At 37.6% G+C, this 24,822-nt stretch overlaps 1 protein-coding gene across 1 annotated transcript in view; it reads left to right on the forward strand.

The window, feature by feature from the left end:
- The first annotated feature begins 67 nt into the window (after positions 1-67).
- Positions 68-24,822, forward strand: part of SGPP1 (sphingosine-1-phosphate phosphatase 1) — a 35,279-nt gene continuing 10,524 nt past the window's right edge. Inside the window, exons 1-2 of the mRNA XM_049612650.1 lie at positions 68-950; positions 20,606-20,695. Coding sequence (XP_049468607.1) covers positions 252-950; positions 20,606-20,695 — 789 coding nt within the window. The 5' untranslated portion in view covers positions 68-251. The remainder of the gene's footprint in view (positions 951-20,605; positions 20,696-24,822) is intronic.

Genomic DNA, 24,822 nt, shown 5'->3' on the forward strand with positions numbered 1-24,822 from the left:
TCGCTCTTCCGATCTGGCGGTAGCAGGCGGTGGCGGAGCGCGCGCGGCCTGGGAGGGGCGCGCGGGGCGGAGGCGCGCGGCGGCGGCGGCTGCGGCCTGTGGCGCCGTCACCGGGCAGAGCCGAGCGGGTCCGGCTAGGCGCTGCTGCCGCTGGCCAGGTGCGCGGGGACGATTCCAGGCTGCGCCAGGGTCCGGCCCGCCTTCCCGCCGCCGACGTCCTCCCGTCTACGGGCCGCCAGGGTCCCGTTATCATGTCGCTGAGGCAGCGCCTGGCCCAGCTGGGTCGCCGTCTGCAGGAGCCGCAGAAAGTGGCCCGTTTCCAGCGGCTGTGCGGGGTGGAAGCGCTGCCTCGCCGCTCCGCCGCTCCCGCCACCGATCCGAGGGAGGATGAGAAGGCGGAGGCGCCCCTAGCCGGAGACGCCCGGCGCCGAGAGCCGCAGCCTGGGGCGTCTGCAGGCCCCCAGCCGCCCGGGAACGACCGCAATCAGTGTCCCGCCAAGCCCGGCGGCGGCGGCGGCGCCCCCAACGGCGTGCGGAACGGGCTGGCGACCGAGCTGGGCCCGGCCTCGCCGCCGCGCGTGGGGGCCCTGCGCCGCAACTCGCTGACGGGCGAGGAGGGTGAGCTGGCCCACGTGAGCAACTGGCCGCTCTACTACCTGTTCTGCTTCGGCACCGAGCTGGGCAACGAACTCTTTTACATCCTGTTCTTCCCCTTCTGGATCTGGAACCTGGACGCCCTGGTGGGCCGGAGGCTCGTGGTCATCTGGGTGCTGGTCATGTACCTGGGCCAGTGCACCAAGGACATCATCCGCTGGCCGCGGCCCGCCTCGCCGCCCGTGGTCAAGTTGGAGGTCTTCTACAACTCCGAGTACAGCATGCCCTCCACCCATGCCATGTCAGGCACCGCCATCCCCATCTCCATGATCCTCCTCACCTACGGCCGCTGGCAGGTAAGGGTCCCTTGTCTGTCGTCTGCTCAGCCTTGGAGAGTTAAACTACCCAGAGTTGTCTTCACTCCCCGCAGTTATGTTAATTTGGCCGTTCCCCTCCCAAACCTCTCTTTCCGCGGGATTTCACAGTCCCCGCAAACAGGCCTTTTCTAGGTTTTAAAAAATTAAATGATCCGGGAAAACTTAAGAGACTTAGCTGTCAAACTGTATTCTAATAACAGTGCCTTTCTTAGAACCCAAAGGAAACGCTATTCGTGGAGTAACATTATCATTGAGCTTTGGTTGAGTTTTTAAAATGGTTTTAATTCTTGTGATGCACAGAATATAATTGTAATTAAGTATGATGTTCTTACACTTAACCAAGACCCAGTTTCACCATAATGATGCCTTGCCCCAGACTAATTCTGCCAGGCCTGGGTAAAGTCTTGAGCTTTATTTACTGAGACAGTGTTTATAAAACCGTCGTGTAATGGCAAAACAAACATGGTCGTTCGAGGCTATGAAGAAATGAATTTTAAACGAAGGCCACTGTTTATGGAAGTGAATGGAACGCAGCCTGAGTTATCTTTTTTAGGGGTGTGGCTGCTAATTTGCTGTTGGATACAAAGTTTAATTAATCTCCTAAATCACTGATTTGTAGTATCAGTTGTTGAGCTATTACAGTATTACTGTTTCATTAGCTTTGAAAGTGCATACTTTTATTACAGTTTTTCTTAAAATCAGGGCTCTTGGTCAGACTAGTGGGTTTATAAAAATGACACGTAACGACAGCAAGGACAGCCTGACAATCGGGGATGAGTTTCTAATGGGAAATATCTTATATTTTGCTTCCTTCTTTTGGCCTCCCATTTTTCACTCTTTCATGTTACTTAGGTTTGAATACTGATTCTCTTTTTTATAGAAGCAACATTTATTCTTAGACTGGTATCTTGTTTTATCCATCTTTTAAAAATTGTAAGGAGCTTTGTTCCTACTGTAGACCAGTCCCTTAATTTAAGAATAAACTTAGTAATCATGGAGAATCTAAAGAATTAGACATCCTCAAATTTTTTTTTTCCATCAGAGCACGAAATCATCTTAAATTGAGATATACTCAATTCTGTGTAAAACTCCATTATGTTAAGCTTACTCATGCCAGATTTAATTGCAGTATAATGTCTTATCCCCATGGGCACTTCTGTGCAGTACATCTCTCTTACAGTATCATGCAAAATATGTAATGTGCAGAGTAAGAATGACAGAATTACGACAGAAGAGTACCATGGACAATTATTTTTTCCTATTTAGCCAAAGGCGACATAGGTGATACTCAAAATTGTAAAATAGTGCTGCCTATTTTGCATGAAAGATAAATATCATGTTTTATTTGATCTAAATATTTTAGAATTTAAGATTGTCATTGATTTATGTTTGGCATATTTACTGGTTAGCTAATGATGTTTGTCTTATTTTCATGAGACTTTCAGGAAAAAACTGTAACTGTAGGGTCTTTTATAATTCCTCAATGAGTAGCTATGTTGCATGGTGTTACTATTAGAGTCCAAGTAAAAAAAAAAAGGTTATTTTTTGCTCACTTATTCAAAGCACGTGCTAACAGAAAGTCTGAAAACTGTACTGCTGATGATTTATGAATTGTAGATATTGGTATTGTAATATTTCAGGGTTATTTGAATTCTTAGAAAAAGCTTACATTATAGTTTTGGACAACCTAGTATGTTTAATTCAAAGTTTGAGGAATTCGTATATCGTACAATTTTATAAATTTAGCTAGACACGACTTTAAAAATCACCTACTCTCAAACTGTATTTTACATATGTGGAGACTGAACTATTAGAATTAATCTTGTAAAATTAAATTTCTTATTTTAGATTTTTTTACTTTAAATTTGAGTAAACTTCTAAATTCGAATAATTGTTTATCTTTTGGTTATAGAAGAAAGGCTCCCTTGTATGGAAGTTCTGTGTTTATAAATGTTTTTAATAACCTACTATGAAAAACAAAATGCTTTTTTACTTTTTACTTTTTTTTATGTTTACTTTTGAGAGAGAGAGACAAAGGTGAGTGGGAGAGGGGCAGAGAGAAAGAGAGACACAGAATCCAGGGCAAGCTCCAGGCTCTGAGCTGTCAGCACAGAGCCCGTCGCCGGGCTCAAACACATGAACTGTGAGATCATGACTTGAGCCAATGTCTGATGCTCAATTGACTGAGCCACCCAGGCGCCCCAACTTTTTTACTCTTTAAAAAAATCCTGTTATAATTGAAAACAAAAGTACCTTCCTTTGCTTAAGCTGTTTTGGTTCTACTCTCTGTCAGTTAGTATTGTAGTAGTTTGGAGGCTTATATTTTCAGGAGTGTGTAATGAAAAAACGATACTGGAAACTGGGGTAAGAATTCAGCAATGAAAGCCTGGTGTTTTTCTAATTAATAGTAGTTTGGGTTGATAGTCCTGTCTATCTGCTGGGCCCCTAGTGCTTATTCAGGACAAGTGTGGTTATTTCTATATGCCTGGGATGCTGAAACATCTCTGGAAACAGTTCTCTCACATACCATCCTTTTGGTGTGGAATAACTGCTCCCTGCCAATTAATGTGAAATCAGCTTTTGAAATCTGCTCAAGATTGACTTCCTATAAAGAGTATCCTCCCCCCCCCCCCCATTTTTTGGCTGTTTAAAAAAAATTTTTTTTAAGTTTATTTATTTTGAGAGAGACAGAGACCGTGCAAGTGGGGGAGGAGCAGAGAGAGCTGGGGAGAGAGAGAATCCCAAGCAGGCTCCATGCTGCCATTGCAGAGCCCCAAGTGGGACTTGAACTCATTAAACCTTGAGATCCTGATATGAGCCAAACCAGGAGTCTGATGCTTAACCCACGGAACCTACCAAGTGCCCCTACACAGAGCCTTTTTATTTTTAATTAACCCCTTCTGTTTCATTAATCCTCATTTATTCTTAAAATGACCATAGACCAACAAAATTACTTTGGGCTTGTTGAAAGTGCAGGTTTCTATCCCTACTCTCAGAGATTCTGATCCATTAGCTAGCTAAGTGAGGTCTATTGCATTTTACTGAAGTTTCCCAAAGATTTCTGAGGAAAAAAAAAAGTATTTTCTTAAACCCCTAATAAGTAAAATTAACTCTTGATCCTTAAAATATATTTTGTATTTCTCCAACATTGTTGTCTCACCTTTTTTGCAATTCCAGTCTTTGAATCTTTTTAAGGTTTGTTGTATCAAAAGAGAGATCGGAACAGTATGACTCCAAGCAGTTATTTGATATTAGAAGATTTTTTTTTCATGCTGATGCAAGATAGAAAGTGTATGGCATTTCCAGGTATTAAGTAAGTTGAAATCCATTAGCCAGGATAATAGTTACTGCTTTCATATTATTTGTTGGAATTTTTTTGTAGCCTGAATTGGGAAAAAATAAGAAATCAGGAGCATTAGGTACTAAGAACATGGTCCTTTGAAGAATAATCTAAAATTAAAAGTAAAGCATTCCTTTTGTACTTATTTTTGCATGTTCTTTCCAAAAATAAAAATTCTTAATTTTTAAATAATATTGCATATGAGTTCTAATTATATACTTGATTTAATGACGTTAAGAAAGTTTTTAGATTAATCTCATTTTTAAAAATTGTCATCATCATACACTTTATAGCCAAACCCATTCCCAACTGGTCCATATGCTCTCACTAATTTTAATAATAATAATAATAGTAATTCTAGTGTTAACATGTATGAAGGTCAGACATTTTTTAAAATGTCTATTACCTGATTTAGTCTACTTTTATAACTTCCCAATGTTTGGTCCTACTATTAATACAAGTTTACAGATCAGGAAAGTAAGGTAGAGGAAGATTAATTTATTCAAAGTAACATAGCTAGTAAGTCTCACAGGGAAAATTTAAATCTTACAGACTTCAGGGGCACCTGGGGGGCTCAGTCTGTTAAGCGTTCAACTTTGGCTCAGGTCATGATCTCACCTGGTTCAGGTCATGATCTCATGGTCCGTCCATGAGTTTGCGCTCAGCGTCAGGCTCTGTGCTGACAGCTCAGAGCCTGGAGCCTGCTTCGGATTGTGTTACCTCTCTTTATGTCTCTCCATAGCTCATGCTCTATCTTTCTGTCTCAAAAATAAATAAACATTAGAAAAAAATTTTTAATCTTACAGACTCCAGAGCTTATGCAAAAATTCTTTTGAAATCACACTGTGTGATTTTTAAAGAATCTTTTCAATAATAAATATTTTTGAAATAGGATTGTGTCAAACTACACAAACAGCTTTTTAGAAGCTTGAGAAGCTTTTAGAAACATGCCTTGAGAAGATAATATGTGTGTATATAAATACATATGCAATAGCCACAAATATTTATGTTTTAAACATGTATTAAGTTGTTGACTGAAATCAGTGCTGATTTTTCTCACCCTTCCTTTTCCTCTATTTTTCTAATATAAATAAAAAATTCAGTAAATATAATAAGAGCTTTGGAAAAGAAAAACACATAAGATATTTTATTAAAATATAGTTTATTGTAAATAATAAAGATATCTGTGAGGTCATGAAAAAATAAAAGGAAGGCAAGAAGAACTACAAAAGTGGGTCAGTAATGACAAAAGCTAGAAAAGGCTTCAAGAGCCAAGGAAAACTGATCACACTGGTAATTCTGGGAAGAAACACAGTTCATTAAAAAAATCAAATTGGTTTGCTCTTTGATTTCTTTTTACCTCATATCATACTTGTGCTTGAAATGCACATTTTCCTGATTTTGTAAGCGCTTACTATTAATCCTTCCTTTAAAAATAATTGAATTTATTTGTTTGAGTAGGGGATACTTAATAGAAAATTTAATATTTACATGAAAATATGAAGAGGAGAGTACATTTCTTTTCTTTTTCTATTCCAAAGCTACCAGAATCTCTTTTCCAGAATTCATTGTTCTAAGTCTGTTGTTTAGCCTTCTGGAGAATCTTTACTTTTGTAGACATATATCTATATAGTTTATTTTTGATACAAATGGTAGCATACTATACTTTTCTGGACCTTGCTTTTTCATTTAGAAATATATTGTGGGAAGATTTTCCTTTTCTTTTACCCAGCAGTTAATGAGTACTAACTTTTTGTGCTTAACAGTTGTTTTAAATGCTTTACATGACTTAATTGTTTTAATCCCCCTAAAATCCTCAGAGTATTATCACCTATTTGCAGAAAAAGAAATTGAGGTAGAGGGAAATTAAGTAATTTGCTCCAGTTGACTCTTACAAGTACCTAACAGACCCTGGATTCAAACCTAGAGAGTTTAAAAGATTTTTTTTTTTTAATCTTTATTTAGTTTTGAGAGAGACAGAGACAGAGCAAGAGCAGGAGAGGGGCAGAGATAGAGGGAGACACCGAATCTGAGACAGGCACCAGGCTCTGAGCTGTCAGCACAGAGTCCGACGCAGGGCTTGAAATCACAAATCGCGAGATCATAACCCGAGATGAAGTTGGACGCTTAACCGACAGAGCCACCCAGGCGCCCCTAAACCTAGAGTTTAGCTGCAAAATTACACTATGCTACTGTATTATATTGTCTCTCCATGTTAGCACTTTCCATTTTATATATATATATATATATATATATATATGTATATATATGTATATATGTATATACGTATATATATGTGTGTGTGTGTGTATATATATATGCACACACACACATATACACACACACACATACATGTATATATACTTTTTTTTTTTTTTAACAGTTTGAGATCAGAGCGCAAGCATGTGTGCATGCATAAGCATGCACAAGCAGGGGACGGGCAGAAAGAGAGGAAGATAGAATCCCAAGCAGGCTCCACACTGTCAGCATGGAGCCTGAACCGCCTGAGTGGAAGTCAGCTGCTTAACTGACTGGGCCACCCAGGCACCCCGGCACTTTCCATACTGTATAGATAGCTGTATTAATTTTTTCACATTTACATTACTTTCCAATATATTAACATAGTGTAATTTATTTAGTAGGTTGACTATTTCAGTACTGTGTATTCAAAGATTTCTCTTTTTTTTTTCTATTAGATTGCTGGCATTTTACTTACTGATTTTTTTTTTAAATTATACCTTTGGGTGTCTGGGTGGCTCACTGTTGGGAGATTGAGCCCCACATGGGGCTCTGTGCTGTGCGTGGAGCCTGCAAAGATTCTCACTCTTCTCCCTCCACCCCTCCCCTGTTTGCTTTGTGCATGCGTGCACACTCTCTCTCTAATAAAAAAAAAATTAAAAAAAATTAAACTATACCTCTTGGGTTTTCCTTTTTCTTCTTAAACTGCTGTTCTGCCTTCAAATAATGTTCTATTTCAAGTATAGCCTAAGAAGCTTGCAATGGTATACTTTCATTTTCCCTCTCTCTTTTTTTATTATTGTTGTCATACACTTTACATCTACGTATGTTATAAAACTCACAATAATACATTTTTGTGTAATGTTCCAGCATTTCTAGAAATTTTTTTTTCTCCCCTCTTCCTCTGTCTCCCTCCAGATCTTAGAAATTCAGTTTCGTGTATGTTAAATTGTTTAACACTGGTCACTCACAGATCACTGATGTGATGGTGATGATGATGATGATGATGATGAGTGCAGTGTTTTTGCTCTTGATGCTTCGTTTTAGATCATCTCTATTGCCATAACTTCCAGTTCACTGATCTTTTCTTCTGCAGTATCTGATTTTCTGGTGGACTCAAGTAGGATGGGATATATTTTCACATACTATATATTTTATATCTAGAAGCTCCAATTAGATGTTTTTTTAATCTTCCTTTTTTCCTGCTCATTATGTTCTTATTTCTTTTACATTCTTGAATATAATATTTTATTTTATTTTTAATGTTCATTTATTTTTGAGGGGGGAGGAGGGGCAGAGAGAGAGGGAGACACAGAACTCGAAAACCGGCTCCAGTCTCCAAGCTGTCAGCACAGAACCCGACTCGGGCTTGACCTCACAAATTGTGAAATCATGACCTGAGCCAAAGTCAGACGCTTAAGCGGCTGAGCCACCCACATGCCCCTTGAGTATAAGATTAAAAAAAAAAAAAAAAAGAAAAAAAAATTTTAATGTTTATTCATTTTTGAGAGATAGAGCATGAGTGGGGTAGGGGCAGAAAGAGAGGGAGACACGGAGTCCGAAGAAGGCTCCAGACTCTGAGCTGTCAGCACAGAGTCCCACATGGAGCTCAAACTCATGGGCCGCGAGATCATGACCTGAGTGGAAGTTAAGTCAGACATTTAATTGACTGAGCTACCCAGACGCCCCTGAGTATAAGATTTTCATAACAGTTTTAAAGTTCTTATCCACTAGTTTCATCATCTTTGTCATCTTTGTCTGGTTCTAATATTTCTCCTGGTTATGGATTATATTATTCTGCTTCTTTGGTAATTTTTAAGAGTTTTAGATTTTGTTGTATTCCTTTAAATAATGTTGGACTTTGTTGTGGTTACAGTTTAATGTTTTTAAGCTTGCATTACAAGCTTGCATTAAACATTACAGTTTAATGTTTTAAGCTAGAGAGAGTCCAGAATAACCATAGGTTAGAGCTAATTTGTCCTCACTGCTAAGGCCATAAGATTCTTATTTTTTTTAAAGATTTTTTTTTTTTTTTTAAATAATCTCTACACCCAACATGGGGCTTGAGTTTAAAACCCCCGAGATCAAGAGCTTGTTCTTTGTAAGGACTGAGCCAGCCAGGTGCCCCAAGCAATAAACTTCTAAAGAGTACCCAATTCCCTTAGTACTCTGCTGGGTAGGAAAGTGATTCCAGGCCTGTGTGAACTTTGGGAATTGATTGGCCTACTGTTTTCTGGTATTTTTTCTCCCATCCTTGTGGACTTTCACCCCATGCATGCACAGATTAATACTCAGCAAACTATTTGCAGAGACCCCCTACAGATCTTCTGGACTTGTGCTATTCCTCTCTCCAGTGTTCTGTCCTGCAAACTAATAGCTGCCTTGGCCTCTGGAAATTCCAGTCTTCTTCCCCTTAACTCAGTGAGACTGCTAGACTTTGTTTTGGTTCCTCCTCCCATGCTACAGCCTGGAAACTGCCTCCAGCAGCAACCTAGGGCAGTCGTAGGGCCCATCTCATTTGTTTCCCTTTTCTCATGAATTACAGTTCTGTGCTGCTTGTTTTCCAGTGTCTGAAAATGGTTGTTTTATATAATTTGTCTCGTTTTCTGGATGTTTACAATGGAACAGCTGTACTTACAACAGTTAATCCTTTATGGGCAGAAACAAATCCTCTCACCTCTACTTGTTTTTTGTTTTTTATATTAAAAAATGTATTGAGATGTAATTCATGTACCATACAGTTCACCCATTTAAATTATGCAATTCTAGCTTTCAATAGGGGTGGCTCAGTTGATGAAGCATCAGACTTTGGCTCAGGTCATGATCTCATGGTTCATGAGTGCAAGCCCCACGTTGGGCTGTGTGCTGACAGCTCAGAGTCTGGAGCTTGCTTCAAACTCTGTGTCTCCCTCTCTCTGCCCCTCCCCCACTCTTGCTCTGTGTGTGTCTCTCAAAAATAAATAAACATTAAAAAAATAAAAAAAATACCTTTCAATATATTCATAGAGTTGTGCAACCATCATCACAGTCAATTTTAGAACATTTTCTACCACTCAAAGGAATCCCATACTCGTAGCAGTCATTCCCCATTTCCCCCCAATTCCTAGGTAACCCTAGACAACCACTAATCCACTTTATGTCTCTATAGATTTGCCTACTCTGGACATTTCATATAAATGGGAACATAAAATATTTAGTCTGTTGCTGGCTTCTTTCACTTAGCATGTTTTAAGATTCATCTGTATTATATCATGTATCAGTACTTCATTCCTTTTTATTGCTAAGTAATATTCCATCAGATAGATATACCACATTTTATTTATCCTTTCATTTGCTGGTAGACATTTGGTTTTACTTTATTTTGAATAATGTTGCTATGGATATTTTTGTATAAATTTTTGCATGGACATATGCTTTTGTTTCTCTTGGGTTACTTTTGCTTTTTGAAGCCCTTTGTATTGTGTTCAAATTAGCCTTTGTCTGTGTGTGATTTAGAAATACGTGTTCCTACATTGTTACTTCTGCTTTTTTGTTTTTCAAGCAGAATTATTTTCTTTTTATACGTCAGTCTTTTGTTTCGTGGTTTCTAGGTTTTGTGTAATATTTAGAATAGTCTTCTACCATGATTTGTTGTAGTACTTTTATGGTTTTTGTTTTTGTTTTTTTTATGCTTAAAAGATGGCTTTGAACCATCTCTTGCTTTGAGTAAGGAATCTAATATTTCCCAATGGCACCATTTATTGAATAGTCCATTTTCCCCTGACTTTAACTGTCACTTTTTTTTTAAGTTTATTTATTTATTTTGACAGAGAGAGTGCAAGTGCACACACAAATGAGCACAAGTGGAGGCAGAAAGAGAGGGAGAGAATCCCAAGCAGCTCTGTGCTATCAGCACAGAGCCCGATTGGGGGCTTGATCTCAAGAATCATGAGATCATGACCTGAGCCAAAATCAAGAGTCTGATGCTTAACTTACTGAGCCACCCAGGTGCCCCTGTATTAATCATAGATTAAATACAGGTATATATTGGGGTCTGTATCCATATTTTTTACTTCGAATTGATACATCTGCTATTTGTGTGCAAGTTCCATACTATTATATTTACTATAGCTTTATAATATTTTTTCACTTATTCTTGCTGTTTTTATTTGTTTATACAGTCTTCTGTATGTACTTTAGATTTTGTTTTTCTAGTTCCAAAAGAAAAATCCTTTTGCTGTTTTACTAAAAAGATAAAAATCATACTTTCATGTTTAAATCTTTGATCTACCTTTAGTGGTTTTGGTATATGTTGTGAGAAATGGGTCTGATGTATTTTTTTCATATTGATAATTAAGCTAATACTATTTTTGAATAGTTCATCCTTTCTCCCCTTATCTGTAATCCCACTTTGTTACATACCAAGTTTCTATAAGTGTATGGCTGTGATTCTGGGTTTTGTATTCTGTTTCACTGGTCTCTTTTATTTGTCTGTCTCTTTATCAATATCATCGTCATGCTTTAATTGCTTTAGACTAAGTCTTAATATCTGTTTATGAAAGTTCTCTACCATATTCTTCAAGATTGTCTTGGCTATTTTTGAGTATTTTCTTTCAATATACATCTTAGAATGAGCTCTTTAATTTCCATAAAAATCTCTGGAGTTTTATTGAAATTGCAATGATTTATAAATTAATGTGGAGAGAATTGATAGCCTTACAATATTGAATTTGTCTATGAATATGGTAAATCTTTTTTTTTTTTTTTTTTAATGTTTATTTTTGAGAGAGCGAGACAGAGCACAAGCAAGGTAGGGTAGGGGCAGACAGAGAGGGAGACACAAAATCCGAAGCAGGCTCTAGGCCCTAAGCTGTCAGCACGGAGCCTGACATGGGGCTTGAACCCATGAACTGTGAGATTGTGACCTGAGCCAAAGTCGAATGCTTAAATGACTCAGCCACCCAGGCTCCCTGAATATGGTAAATCTTTATTTAGGTTTTCTTAAATATATTTCAATGGAGTTTTATAATTTCCTCCATATAAATCAAGTATATCTTCTGTTAGACTTGTTTGTAGTTTATGTTTTTTGTTATTGTCGTAAGTGATACCTTGTTAAAATTCAAATATAACTTTTTGTGACTAGAATATAGAAACATACTTGATTTTTATGTATTGATCATATATACAACTTTTTTCAACTCTCCATTAATTTAATAATTAGATGTATATTCTCATCTGTTCTTTATAGAGAAAAATATGTCAGCTGAGAATAATGACAAGTTTATTTATTTTGTTGCAATTATACATTTTTGTTGACTAAAAAGCTTTAACAATGGTAATGGCATTAAATTCCATAAATATAATCATTTCATTTCTAATAAGTACTAGCCAGTCACATAAGTCCTACAGATAAGAGGGCAAATAAAACAAAAATATGGTCTGTTTGCTTGAGGGGATTAGATTGGTGTTTTAGGAAGATTCTTGTATCTATAGTATGGAAAGTGACTAGAGAGCAGTAAGACTGGAGGCAGGGGAAGCAGACCAGGTAAGACGTTACTCCACCAGTTCAAGGGAGAGAAGATGGAGACCTACAGGAGACTATAAACAACGGCCTGCTGCCTGATTTTATATGACCTGTGAAGTATGAATGGTTTTTTACATTTTATTTTATTTTTTTTATTTTTATTTATTTATTTTTTAACGTTTATTTATTTTTGAGACAGAGAGAGATAGAGCATGAATGGGGGAGGGTCAGAGAGAGGGAGACACAGAATCCGAAACAGACCGTCAGCACAGGGGCCTGATGCGGGGCTCGAACTCACGGACCGCGAGATCGTGACCTGAGCCGAAGTCGGCGCTCAACCGACTGAGCCACCCAGGCGCCCCCTTTTTTTTTTTTTTACATTTTAAATAGTTGACAAAGGCCACAAGATTATTTATTTTGTGACATGTGCAAATTATATGAAATTAATAGTTTTAGTGGCTATACATAAAGCTTTATTGGATCACAGCCGTGTCCATTCATTTATATATATCTTGTCTGTGGTGCCTTTGTGCAATGGCAGCAGAATTGAGTAATTGTGACATTGACTATATAATCCACAAAGCCCAACATAGTTACTATCTGGCTCTTTATAAAAGAACTTGGCTGGCTCCTGACCTAAATGGTGTCAGTGGGAGTAGAAAGAAATGGATAACATTTGAGAGATACTAAGATGTAGAATTGATGAGACATGGTGATTAATTGCAAATGACAGTAAAGAAGAAAAACAGGAGTAAAGGATTATTCCTAGATTTACTATTTGGAAAGCTGTGAAATAGTAGTGTGATTTATAGAAATTGCAGAAAGGAGCAGGAGTATGGAGGAAAATTCCATTTTAGATATGTTGAATTTGAGGTGTCTGTAAGACTGAACTATCTGGCAGGCAATTCTGCACATGAAAGAGACCTGGAGAGGTTTGGTATCATCAGCATACATGTGCAGAATGAAGTGATGAGAGTGGATGGTCCTGCCCTTGGAGGGTACACACAGAAGAACAGAGAGTCTAGGGAAAAACCTTTTTTTTTTTTAGTAAAAAATTTTTTTTTGATGTTTATTTATTTTTGAGAGAGAGACACAGCATGAGCAGGGAAGGGGCAGAGAGAGAGGGAGACACAGAATGTGAAGCAGGCTCCAGGCTCTGAGCTGTCAGTACAGAGCCCGACATGGGGCTTGAACTCGTGAATTGTGAGCTTGTGACCTGAGCCAAAGTCAGATGCTTAACTGACTGAGCCACCCAGGTGCCCCCAAGGGAAAAAAAACCTTTAAAGACCTCAATATTTAAGGAATGGATAGGGTAAAAAGAACCTGAAACAGAATCTGACAAGCAGCAGTTTGAGAGGTTTGTCTAACTAAGGGTGTGTGTGTGTGTGTGTGTGTGTGTGTGTGTGTGTGTTTGCGTGTAGGGCTCTAGTAACTCATTTGTACTAGAAAAAAAAATTTATTTGAGGACTAGAATGGGTATCTTTTCATAGAAGTCAAAGTCAAGAAAGTGCTGCCAGGCTTCTGGAGGAATTAGAGCCAGGCCTCTAGAACGCTATTAGAACTAAAGGCAATGCCGTTCATCCCTTTTCTTGGGGTTGCATGGTCTCCCATTTCTGCTTCTTTCTTCTCTCTCTGCTTTGGCACACGTTTCAGCCTTATCCCTACTTCTACATCATTTCCAAATTCAAGCACACAACAGAGACTGACTTGCTTTCAAACTACTATCAGGAAAGAGAATCTAATTAGCCCAACCCAGCCAATGGATTTACTGCTGTAGGGCTAGGTGTCCATGCCTGACCAAGAGCTGTAGTCGGAAGAGCAGGATCACACAGTAGGAGCATGTCTCCAGGGCCACCCTGCTGGGTCTAAGCGGGGAATATTTACAGAAGAAAAGAGTGAAAATTGGACAATATCATAAAAAGAATATACTATAAAGGGAAGCTGCAAGTGAGAGTGTTTCTAGAAAAGGAAAGCAGTTAATATTTTTAAATGCTGCTAAAAGAACAAGCAAGATAAGCACTGAGCTTTATAGAAGACTTGGAAAATAAAAATAGGAAAAATCTAATGTTAACATTTTGGTATTTCCTTACAGTTTGAAAATAATTGGGGCCATATTATATATAGTGTTTATTCTTTTTTTATATAATGTGTGATGGTTAATTTTATGTGTCTTTTAGCTAGGCCATGATACCCCGATTTTTGGTTAAACACTATCGTAGATGTTTCTGTGAAGATATTTTTTATATGACATTAACATTTAAATCTGTAGACTTTGAGATTACCTTCCATAATATGGGTGGGGCTTTTATCCAATCAATTGAAAGCCTTAAGAGAAAAAAGACTGCCCCGCCCCCAAGGAGGAGGGGATTCTGTGCTGCTACTGTCTTTGGACTTGAGCTACATTAACTCTTTCCTAGATGTCCAGTCTGCTGGGCTACCTGCAGATTTTGGACTCTCCAGCCTCCATGATCATTGAAATAAATCCAATAATAAAGCCAATTCTTTGGAATAAATCTATCTCCATATATGTGTACATATAGACCTTACTGGTTTCATTATTCTGGAGAGCTCTAATAGGTCATACTTTTTCCTTTCAGCAAACATTCCTAGAAAACATTCTTAATGAATGAAGCACTTACATATTCTTGCAAAATAGTTTTTATATTATAGGATTGTCCTTACTATAGATATATTACCTCCATTTATAGATGAGGAAGCTGTGATGCAAAGAGCTTATGAAACTAGTGTGTTGTCCTACACCTGAAGAGGTAGGCACCTTTGGAGTAGTCAGCCTAGCTCACAACCCTCTAAAGGTCCCTCACCTTTAGGGCAACTGTATTTTCTCAAATCAGAAATTTGAGTTTGGGCAGGTTTCTTCACTAAAGAAGTAAATCGAAAAACCTCCATCTACCATGTGGCCTAAAGAACAGAAAAGCTGCTACACAGAAAAGGATGTATGTAATAAGAAGAGATGGTCCTGTGACCATTTATAGTTGCAATTTCTTCTTGAAGCTTAGCTTCCTTTTGCCTTAAGGTTCAGTGACTCTGTATCCTTATAATACAGCTTCTTTTTTCTCAACATGAGTTGATTCTGTTATTTCCATTTTTCAGCGTCCCAGTAAATGCATATAGTAAATGTCTAGAACCAGATCTGTGTAGCTCCAAAAACCCGTATTTTAAACTACTACATTATAGTCAATATTAATTCATTGCTGTATGCTATATATAATTTTATGATAAACATGTTTATATGTGAATCCTTGCCCACATTTCTATGTCTTTGGTATAGAATTCTAGGAGAGAGATCACTGGGTCAAAGTATATGAACATTTAGACTTTTATGTATTAGCAAAATGCTTTCCAAAAGGGGGCATCAATTTTTATTCCACTAACAGGGTATGAGAACAAGGCAGATGTATCATTAATGTGGTATCCTAGTCATCTCTTGTTTACATATACACTATCCATTTCTTGAATTCAAAATATAATTTTTTTCTGGTGCCTGCCTTTGTCCCATATTTAAATTACTCTGAAAATTTTAAATTCTGTTGAAGACAGTTCTTGTAATTGCTTTAATGGCAAGTCATTTTATTGACTTTTTTTTTCTAACTTCAATGAATGTAAATGACAAATGCCACAATATAAAAAATAATTCTGATTATGTGTGATAGTTAAGGAAAGTGTATCAGTAAGAATAGAGCTGTTTGGTATAATAACTGAAGGAAATGTTTAGATAAGTGTTCTTGTAATAGACTGTGCAATGAAAAGATTAGATAGTGGTATGAAATTAAAAGCGTCTAGGAGGTCATGTGATCTGTTTCAGTTTGGTAAATTTTTATTAATTTGAAAATAACATGAAGGACTTGTGTTTCAGCTTTTTTTTTTAAAGTATTTTTTTAATGTTTGTTTGCTTATTTATTTATTTATTTTGAGAGAGAGGGAAAGACGGGGAGAGGCAGAAAGAAGGGGAGACACATAATCCAAAGCAGGTTCCAGGCTCTGAGCTGTCAGCACAGCTGGGGCTCAAACTCATGAACCTGACCTGGGGCTCAAACTCATGAACTGTGAGATCATGACCTAGCCAAAGTCAGATGCTTAACCAACTGAGCCACCCAGGCGCCCCTTCTTTCAGCTTTTTTGGTAAGACCTAAAGATTTAAGAAAAAACCTTTTTATAAGAGGAAATAACATAAATTTAGCAGATAAAGCTCAACAGTCTCTAAAAAAAAAAAAAAAAAAGAGAGAGAGAAAGAAAAATAGAAGCTAGGAACCACTACCAAACTTAAAATTACTATTTGTATAGTGATAAAAGTGTAAAGTAACAAGCACAGTAAATTGGAAGACATCAGAATAGACCACTGGAATATAATACTAAATGTTATTTGGCATCTCTGCATCTGTTTCTTTATCTGTAAAGAGAGGAGAGGGTGGTGGAATTAATGTCTTCAATATCCCTTTTGCCTCTAAGTAAGTAAAGTTTGTACCTAGCCTCCATTCTAAGAAAAACCTACATAAAAAATATCTCAGTGATAATCTGCTTTATCCTAGGGATACAAGGAATTAAACAACACACTTCATACATGAAGGACAGCTTAGTAAATAGTGGTTAAGAGCTTAGACTTCGGAATTAGACTCTCAATGTTTGAATCTCAGCTCCATACCTTAATACCTATTTAATCTTAGACCTCTTTTTTCCTCAGTTTCCTTTAAATTAGAATACCTACCTCATAGGGTTGTTCTGATGATTAAATGAGCTAATATTTATAAAGCTCTTAGGATAGTGCCTGGTACATAGTAAGTTTTATGTTCAGTAAAATTATTTAATCTACTAACCCTTCAGTAAAGAACAAATTGACATGTATTTGTTCTAACGTCATTTTTGGCTTTTAAAAAATCCAGACAGTTTATTTGTCAGAAATAAAGGATTGGGTTGGGTAGGAATTAGGGGTAGAGAGTGACAGTCAAGGGAAGGACAGAACAACAAATATGTGTCTATCAGAAGTGAGAGAAAGGTTGGTTAGATTGTTATCACAAAGAGAAAGAGGAAGATGACTTTTTTAAAAATAGAAACGAGGGCTCTTACGGACTTTTACAGAATTGCTAAATTTGCCAATGTGGGGAAGACAACTTGAGTTTCCCATGACAATGCCTTTTGCATTTTGAAAATTACTGTATTTAATTGCTCCCATTCCACTTACTGTCCCAAGTGCTAAAGCAGCTCAGGAAGAGCTATTGCCGCCCCAGACTAGATTTGCTCCCAACCCTGGAGATTTGAATAGGGATTTCTTAAAAAACAAATCTCCACAGAATCCATATTAGACAACTGGAGAAATTCTCTCGGGCCTTGTAGCAAGTAGGGCTAGATTATCCAAGAGACAATTAGGTAAAAAAATTCTTTGACAGATTGGAATTGGAATAAAGTAATGAATTGGAAACTGCCTGGAAGACTGAATTTACTAAGTTTCTGTTGTTTCTACTCTGGTTTCCAAAGAGGGAATCAGGAATTTTTTGTCTTGTTTCTAATCTTGGGAAACCTTTTACTTTTTCACCATTGAGTATGTTAGCTGTAGGTAGTTCATAAATGGCCTTTATCATGTTGAAGAAATTCCCTTCTTTCCTAGTTTTTTACGGATGATCATGTATATTTTTTTCTTAGTTCTATTAATACAGTATATTACATTGATTTTTTCTTTGTTGAACCACCCTTGCATTTCTGTGATAGATCCCACTTGGTCATGGTGTGTAATATTTTCCCCTTCCCCCCCCCAGTGTATAATATATTTTTGAAAATTTTTATTTATTGAGGTGCCTGGGTGGCTCTGTTGGTTAGGCATTGGCCTGTCTGTTGGTTAAGCATCAGACTCTTGGTTTTGGCTCAGGTCATGATCTCACAGTTTCATGAGTTCGAGCCTGGCTGGCAGCATGGAGCCTGCTTGCTTGCTTGCCTATTTATTTAAAGTTTATTTATTTGTTTGGGGGTGGGGGGAGGTTTTTATATTTCTATGCAATTTAGTTACTTTGTTTTAGAAAGTGTATATTAATGTTATTTATTTAAAAAAAATTTTTTTAATGTTTATTTTTGAGAGAGAGGGAGACAGACAGAGTGAGAGCAGGGTAGAGTAGGGTAGGGGCAGAGAGAGAGGGAGACAGAATCTGAAGGAGGCTCCAGGCTCTGAGCTGTCAGCACAGAGCCCAATGAGGGGCTCAAACTCACAAAGTGAGATCATGACCTGAGCTGAAATCAAGGGGAAGAGCTTGAGAAAGATTGATATTAAATATCTGGTAAAATTCACCAGTGAAACCATCCGGACTTCAGGGACTGAGGCTGATGGCAGTTTGCCTGTCTTGTGATCCATCTCAGCATGTGGCATAAATAGGGAAGAGAGAGATCACAGAATGATTGAAAGTGGCATAAGTCACTTTCATCACAGCTCATTGGCCAAACTAATCACATGGTCCCAATCTAACTTCAAGAGAACCTGAAAATGTAGAGGAGCATAAGGAATATTTGATGAACATTAATGTTTCAACACCTGTTCTCCTTTTATTTCTCCAACGTAATGAACACATTTTATTATGTTATTAATATATTTCCTATAATATATAATTTATATATATTTAAATATCATATAATTTGCATATTTTGTGTTTACTATTTAGTGCCTTCCCCTCAGCAAAAGCATAAGCTTATTCTTCTAGAAAATCACACTGCTTACAATTTCTTGCCTATAAGCCTTTGCTCACAGTGTTCCTACTGTGATGCTTTTTATCTTTTTTGCCCTGTACTCCTTTTTTCTAAAGGTGAAATCCTACTTATTTCTCAGGACAACTTGGACCTTAACTTTATCTGAATGACTTTGCTAACATCTTTAAGTTAAGTGCTCATCCCTTAGACTCCATCTGAATTTTTAGTATACTGTCATAGCACTTACCTCATTATATAGTTACATGTCTGTCTGCCTCATCAACCAAGTTCCTCATGCATGTGGAAGAATGGCTGGAGTAGGTAGAGCCTAGAAAAGAAACTAGGAGGATCTGAATAAGGGCAGTTTAAGTAGAGTGGAGAAGAGATGATAGAATCAAGAAATATTTAGAAAGTAAAATCAGCAAGACTTGATTATTTGTTGAATATGAAAGGTAAGGAAAGAATCAAGGATAATTCATGTTTCTCATTTAAGTTTATTATGTATATTATGAAGTTTCCAAGTGAAATAGAGACTATGAGAGGGGGAACAAGTTTGGGTGGTAGGATGATGACATTGGTTTGAAGTATAGTGAGTTTAACTCCATAGAGACCTCAAGGTGAAGACACATGCAGGAGATGGCTGTATGGTTCTTAACCCAAGGAAACAGATAGGTCTTCAGCTTGCAAAGTAGTAGTTAAAAAATAAGAAAAGCAGAGACTACCAATAAGTACTGAGGGCAAAATCCATATGTATGTATGTATGTATGTATGTATGTATTTATGCTAGTGTTCAAGGAACAGGAACAGAAAGATACGCTCTTGTGCGGGAAACACCGAAAAAACCAAAGATGGTGAAAGAGGAACCAGGAGAATGTGATACTGTAGATATCAAGGGTGTTTAGACTTTCAGGGAAGTGGTGGCTATGTCAAATGCAGTAGAGAAGTCAAATCAAAACAAGTACGTACCAAATCTTTACCAGTCTTCTTGCAGTCTTAATTAATTCCCTTCTTTCAACCCCACTTGTTATTGAACCATTTCCTATTGGATTGAACCGCGTTAGCTTCAATTTTATGGAGAAATTTCCAATTATAGGGTGTTACTGCTTCAGATGTGCCCCCCTCCTTCTTCCTTCACAAACTTGCCACCATGGCCATCCATTGTTTGCTCCTTCCCTCTAATATAAGGAGATTCAAAGCCGACTCTTAACATTAGTGCCCTTGATACCAAGAGTTGTCTGTATTTTATTGTTTTCCCTTTTTAAGACTTTCTGATCCCAGTATCCCCCCAAGAGTTTTCTCAGAAAGGTTACCATTTGAAATTTTAGTGGAGGGGCAGAAGTGGAAAACAAATGACAAGTTGTTGAATATTGAATAGAAGATGGTGAAATATCAACAGAAACTACAAGTAGCGGTCACTGATGGAACTGAGAGGGAGACACTGCTCAGTTTTTCTTCGCAGGGAAACGAAGGACACTTACAGGGATCAGAGTCAAGCACTATTCCAGAGGTATTTCATTTTGGAGCCACATGAAAAATATGTCTTCTCCCTATTTTTCTTCCTCTGCAGCATGCTGGTGATTAAGTCTTTACCGTAGAAATGAAAATGAGCCAGTTTTCACAATGAAGAGTTGTAGAAACACCAGATTTCATTCATTTGTTCAATTATGCAAAAGTTAAAATCATGCAAAACTTTTTCTTAAATGTCAGCTATGTGCCATGCTTAGTGTTAGGTGCTAGGAATACAATGGGGAGTAAAAACACATAGTTCTTGTTTTTGTGGAGTTCTGTGGTATAGTGATATGTTTTTTATTTCCTTGTTTATATTTAACCTAATTTATATAACCCATTTTACTTTTTTTTCCCCTTTAGTATCCTCTTCTATGTGGACTGATTCTTATTCCCTGCTGGTGTTCTCTAGTTTGCCTAAGTAGAATTTACATGGGAATGCACTCCATTCTGGTAAGGAAAATTTGTGTTCATAGTGCTTTATTTTTCTCTGAAAATGACAGGCTATTTTATAGTTTTTAATCATTTTCAAACTTACAAGAAACCTGAGAAAATATTACTGTAAATCTTCTTTGTTTTGCAAAAATATATATATTAACATATTGTTTTGTGAGCATTTGATGTAGTAATTGTATTTTTTAGAAACCGTTCCCAACAATCACAAATAACCAAGTATTATGTTCAGGATAAGGAATAAGGTTTCTCCCGTCTTCCAGTCTCCATTTGATTTTCCTTCTTATGGTCTTTTGTGCCTCTCCACCAGAGTCAAAGCAGCAATGTGAATATAGACATCAATGCGAGCTCTACTCAGTAGTGAACACCCACTGACTAGAAACAACATGAACTTAACCCATCCTGGTGCCACTTGTATTTACATATTAAACTCTAGTTTTCTTCTTTTCCCCAACGGTACTTTAGGGCTTCCAACAGTTACTTTATTTTAAGAATGATATTCAGTTTAAAAAGCACCAGCACAGGGACCCTCTACTCTTTAGCCACCACTACTCACCTCCCTTTCTCCCCTTCCCATTGACATTCTAGCTTGCACCATCTCATCACCAGAGGACTGTAACAGCTTCTGAATTAGTAGCCCTACTTCCAGTCTGACCACATTCCATACGGTGTCTAGCCTCCTGTTGTAGTTTACTTCCAAAGCACAAACATGACGCCATACTGAATGACTTGTTTCCTCGAATGTAATTGGTGTCTCTTACCTCCATACCTTTAGGAAAGTTGTAACTTCTGCTTGGAATACCCTTTTCCCTTTGTCTAGCTAACTATCCATTCTTCAGGATTCACAAAAAGTGTTCTTATCTCCTAAAAGCCTTGTTACATTCCCCATCTTGCCTTTCTCTAGACTGGCTAGATGACCTTTCTCCCAGAGCATCTTGAGCATAATTCTGGCACAACTACAACTTCTTTTTTCCTTATCTTTCCCCCACTAGAAAATAAGCAACATAAGAAAAGTAACTCTTATGTTCCCTCACTATCCCTTGCATCTAGTGTAGTGTCTCTTACTGCACTCTATGAACGTATTATGTATTTAGTAGATAAAGGATCAGAAAAAAGTGGAGAAATATGAACTAATTCATGTGATCAAAAAATTTATAACTGGCTATATCAAATTTTTCTTGTCCTTTGCAACAATTTAACAGTTTTAGAATTTTCTACTCATGAAAGTAACTAATTGGCTTGTTTCATAGCTGTAGAAATATTGGGTTTCTATTTCTTTTTTTTTTTTTTTTTAATTTTTTTAAATGTTTTTTATTTATTTTTGAGACAGAGAGAGACAGAGCATGAACGGGGGAGGGGCAGAGAGAGAGGGAGACACAGAATCGGAAGCAGGCTCCAGGCTCTGAGCCATCAGCCCAGAGCCCGACGCGGGGCTCGAACTCACGGACCGCGAGATCGTGACCTGAGCCAAAGTCAGACGCTTAACCGACTGAGCCACCCAGGCGCCCCTCTATTTCTTAACTTGGATTGCTTGCCTCCAGTAGCTGCCCCTTCACTAGTAAATTTCCACAAGTCCCAAATACTATTTTAATAGGCAAATTATTTGTGTTCAACTTTTTATAATTAATTGTATTAATACAAATTGTGAATTTACATATAATTTCCTTTCTGATTAATCTCTACTAATTTTATAAGCCTCAGTATCATTTAAAAAACATTTTTTTTTTTTTTTTTAGCATTTATTTATTTTTTGAGAGACAGAGAAAGAAAGCGTGAGCAGGGGAGGGGAAGAGAGAGGGAGACACAGAATTCGAAGGAGGCTCCAGGCTCTGAGCTTCTGAGCTGTCAGCACAGAGCCCAACGCGGGGCTTGAACTCACAAACTGTGAGATCATGACCTGAGCTGAAGTTGGACGCTTAACTGACTGAGCCACCCAGGCGCCCCCAGTATCCGATTTTTATATCATATCTAGCATTTGTCACAAGAAAATGTTATCCATTTCTGTGCCTTGTTAATGATTCTCTTCCAACTACAAAAGTTAGTAATATTGCTCCTAAAAATTTACCAAATGGTTATGTATCTTTGAGTGATAAAAAATGGATCCCTGATATTTCTGGAAGATAAAGCTATTAGATATTACCCTTAGGTTCATTATCATAATAAAAAGGGGAATAAGAATCTGCTTATATTTAATATACTTTCTAAAAGATGGGCTTTTGGGGCTCCTGGGTGGCTCAGTTGGTTAAGTGTCTGACTCTTGGTTTCAGCTCAGGTCATGATCTCACAGTTCATGAGTTCAAGCCTCACATCGGGCTCCATGCTGACAGGACAGAGCCTGCTTGGAATTCTCTCTCTCCCTCTCTCTCTGCCCCTCCTCTGCTTGCTCTACCTATCTCTCTCAAAATGAATAAATAAACTTAAAAAATTAAAAAAAAATTAAAAATAATAAAAGATGTGTTCTTTAAAAACATGTTTAGTGGATTGATCAAACATTCAAGCTGAGTTCAGTTCAGTTTTTATATACTGGACTTCTGTTTTTGAATCAGCTGACCTAAAAACAATATTGATGTATTATTTTTCAAATCATGAGTTTGATAATCCTAGTCCTTTATTCAAAAACCTTCTTGTCCCATAGAATGTTTCATCAATTTTATTCAGACTAGCTACTGAATTTTATTGTGTGTAGTATTACAAATTTTTGTTTTCCTTTTATTTTTTATTTTATTTCTTTTTAAAAGTAAAATCATGAGTAATTTGCAGACGTTACAAACTATGATCCTGTGTTATAACCACAATTATTCCTAATAAGAAATACATTGCTTATTATTTGATAGTTGATGGATGAAACTATACCTATAATGAATCCCTCCCTTTCTTACATTATGGATCTAATATATTCCCACAATTTTCACTTTTTCCTATATTTTAATATTTCAGTAATTACCTTCATTTTGAATTATTTTCTATTTATTTATTTTGAGAGAGAGAGAGAGAGAGGGAGGGAGGGAGGGAGGGAGAGGGGTGGGGGGGCAGAAAGAGAGGGAGAGAATCACAAGCAGGCTCCATGCTGTCAGCACAGAGCTCTTCGTGGGGCTTGATCTCATGAAACTTGAGATTATGACCTGAGCTGAAATCAGGAGTCTCATGCTTGACGTGCCCTTTTAACTATTTTCTTGATCATAGTTTGTATCTTTACTATTTATTGTGAAAATAGTATGGAGCTATAGGCAGTGTATGCCCTGCAAGTTGCTAATAGGTGCTTAGATACCTATTATTATTAAGTGGATGTCTTCATTAACACAAGAAGAGGCTTCTTGTGTTATTTATCATTTATTCTAAATGATTTATAATGAACACTTCATTCAGTATTTTCCATAAATTCTGTATGTTTTTGTTACAACACAAAGAGCAACAGCTTAGTTTATTTTCAGCATCTGCCTACTTTCCTAAATTGATTTTCTTACTTCCAAGAAAAGTATAGAGGAGTTACTACATCTGTTTATTTGTTATAAACCTAGCTCTCAAAATTTAAACTCATGGGGTGCCTGGGTAGCTCAGTTGGTTAAGTGTCCCACTCTTGGTTTCAGCTCAGGTCGTGATCTCATGGTTCTTGGAATTGAGCCCCCCATCAGGCTCTGTGCTGACAGTATGGAGCCTGCTTGGGATTCTCTCCTCCCTTTCCCTGACCTTCCCTGGCTCACGTGTGTGGATGCAGTCTCTCTCTCTAAATAAATAAAAAATATTAAATTCATAAAACCACAGGCCATTTTTTAAGTTACTGGACTGGGTACTTGTCAAACTACTGTTTTGTTTCTGTATTAGTAAAATTATGAATATATTGTAAATCCATGTACCCAAAATTTTCCAAACAATTTTATGTGTCTATATGTGTAAAGTCTTTTTAGAAAGATATTATGAGAGGGGCGCCTGGATGGTGCAGTTGGTTAAGCGTCCGACTTCAGCCAGGTCACGATCTCGCGGTCCGTGAGTTCGAGCCCCGCGTCAGGCTCTGGGCTGATGGCTCGGAGCCTGGAGCCTGTTTCCGATTCTGTGTCTCCCTCTCTCTCTGCCCCTCCCCCGTTCATGCTCTGTCTCTCTCTGTCCCAAAAATAAATAAAAAACGTTGA

Source organism: Panthera uncia, assembly GCF_023721935.1.
Source record: "Panthera uncia isolate 11264 chromosome B3 unlocalized genomic scaffold, Puncia_PCG_1.0 HiC_scaffold_1, whole genome shotgun sequence".
Lineage (NCBI taxonomy): Eukaryota > Metazoa > Chordata > Mammalia > Carnivora > Felidae > Panthera > Panthera uncia.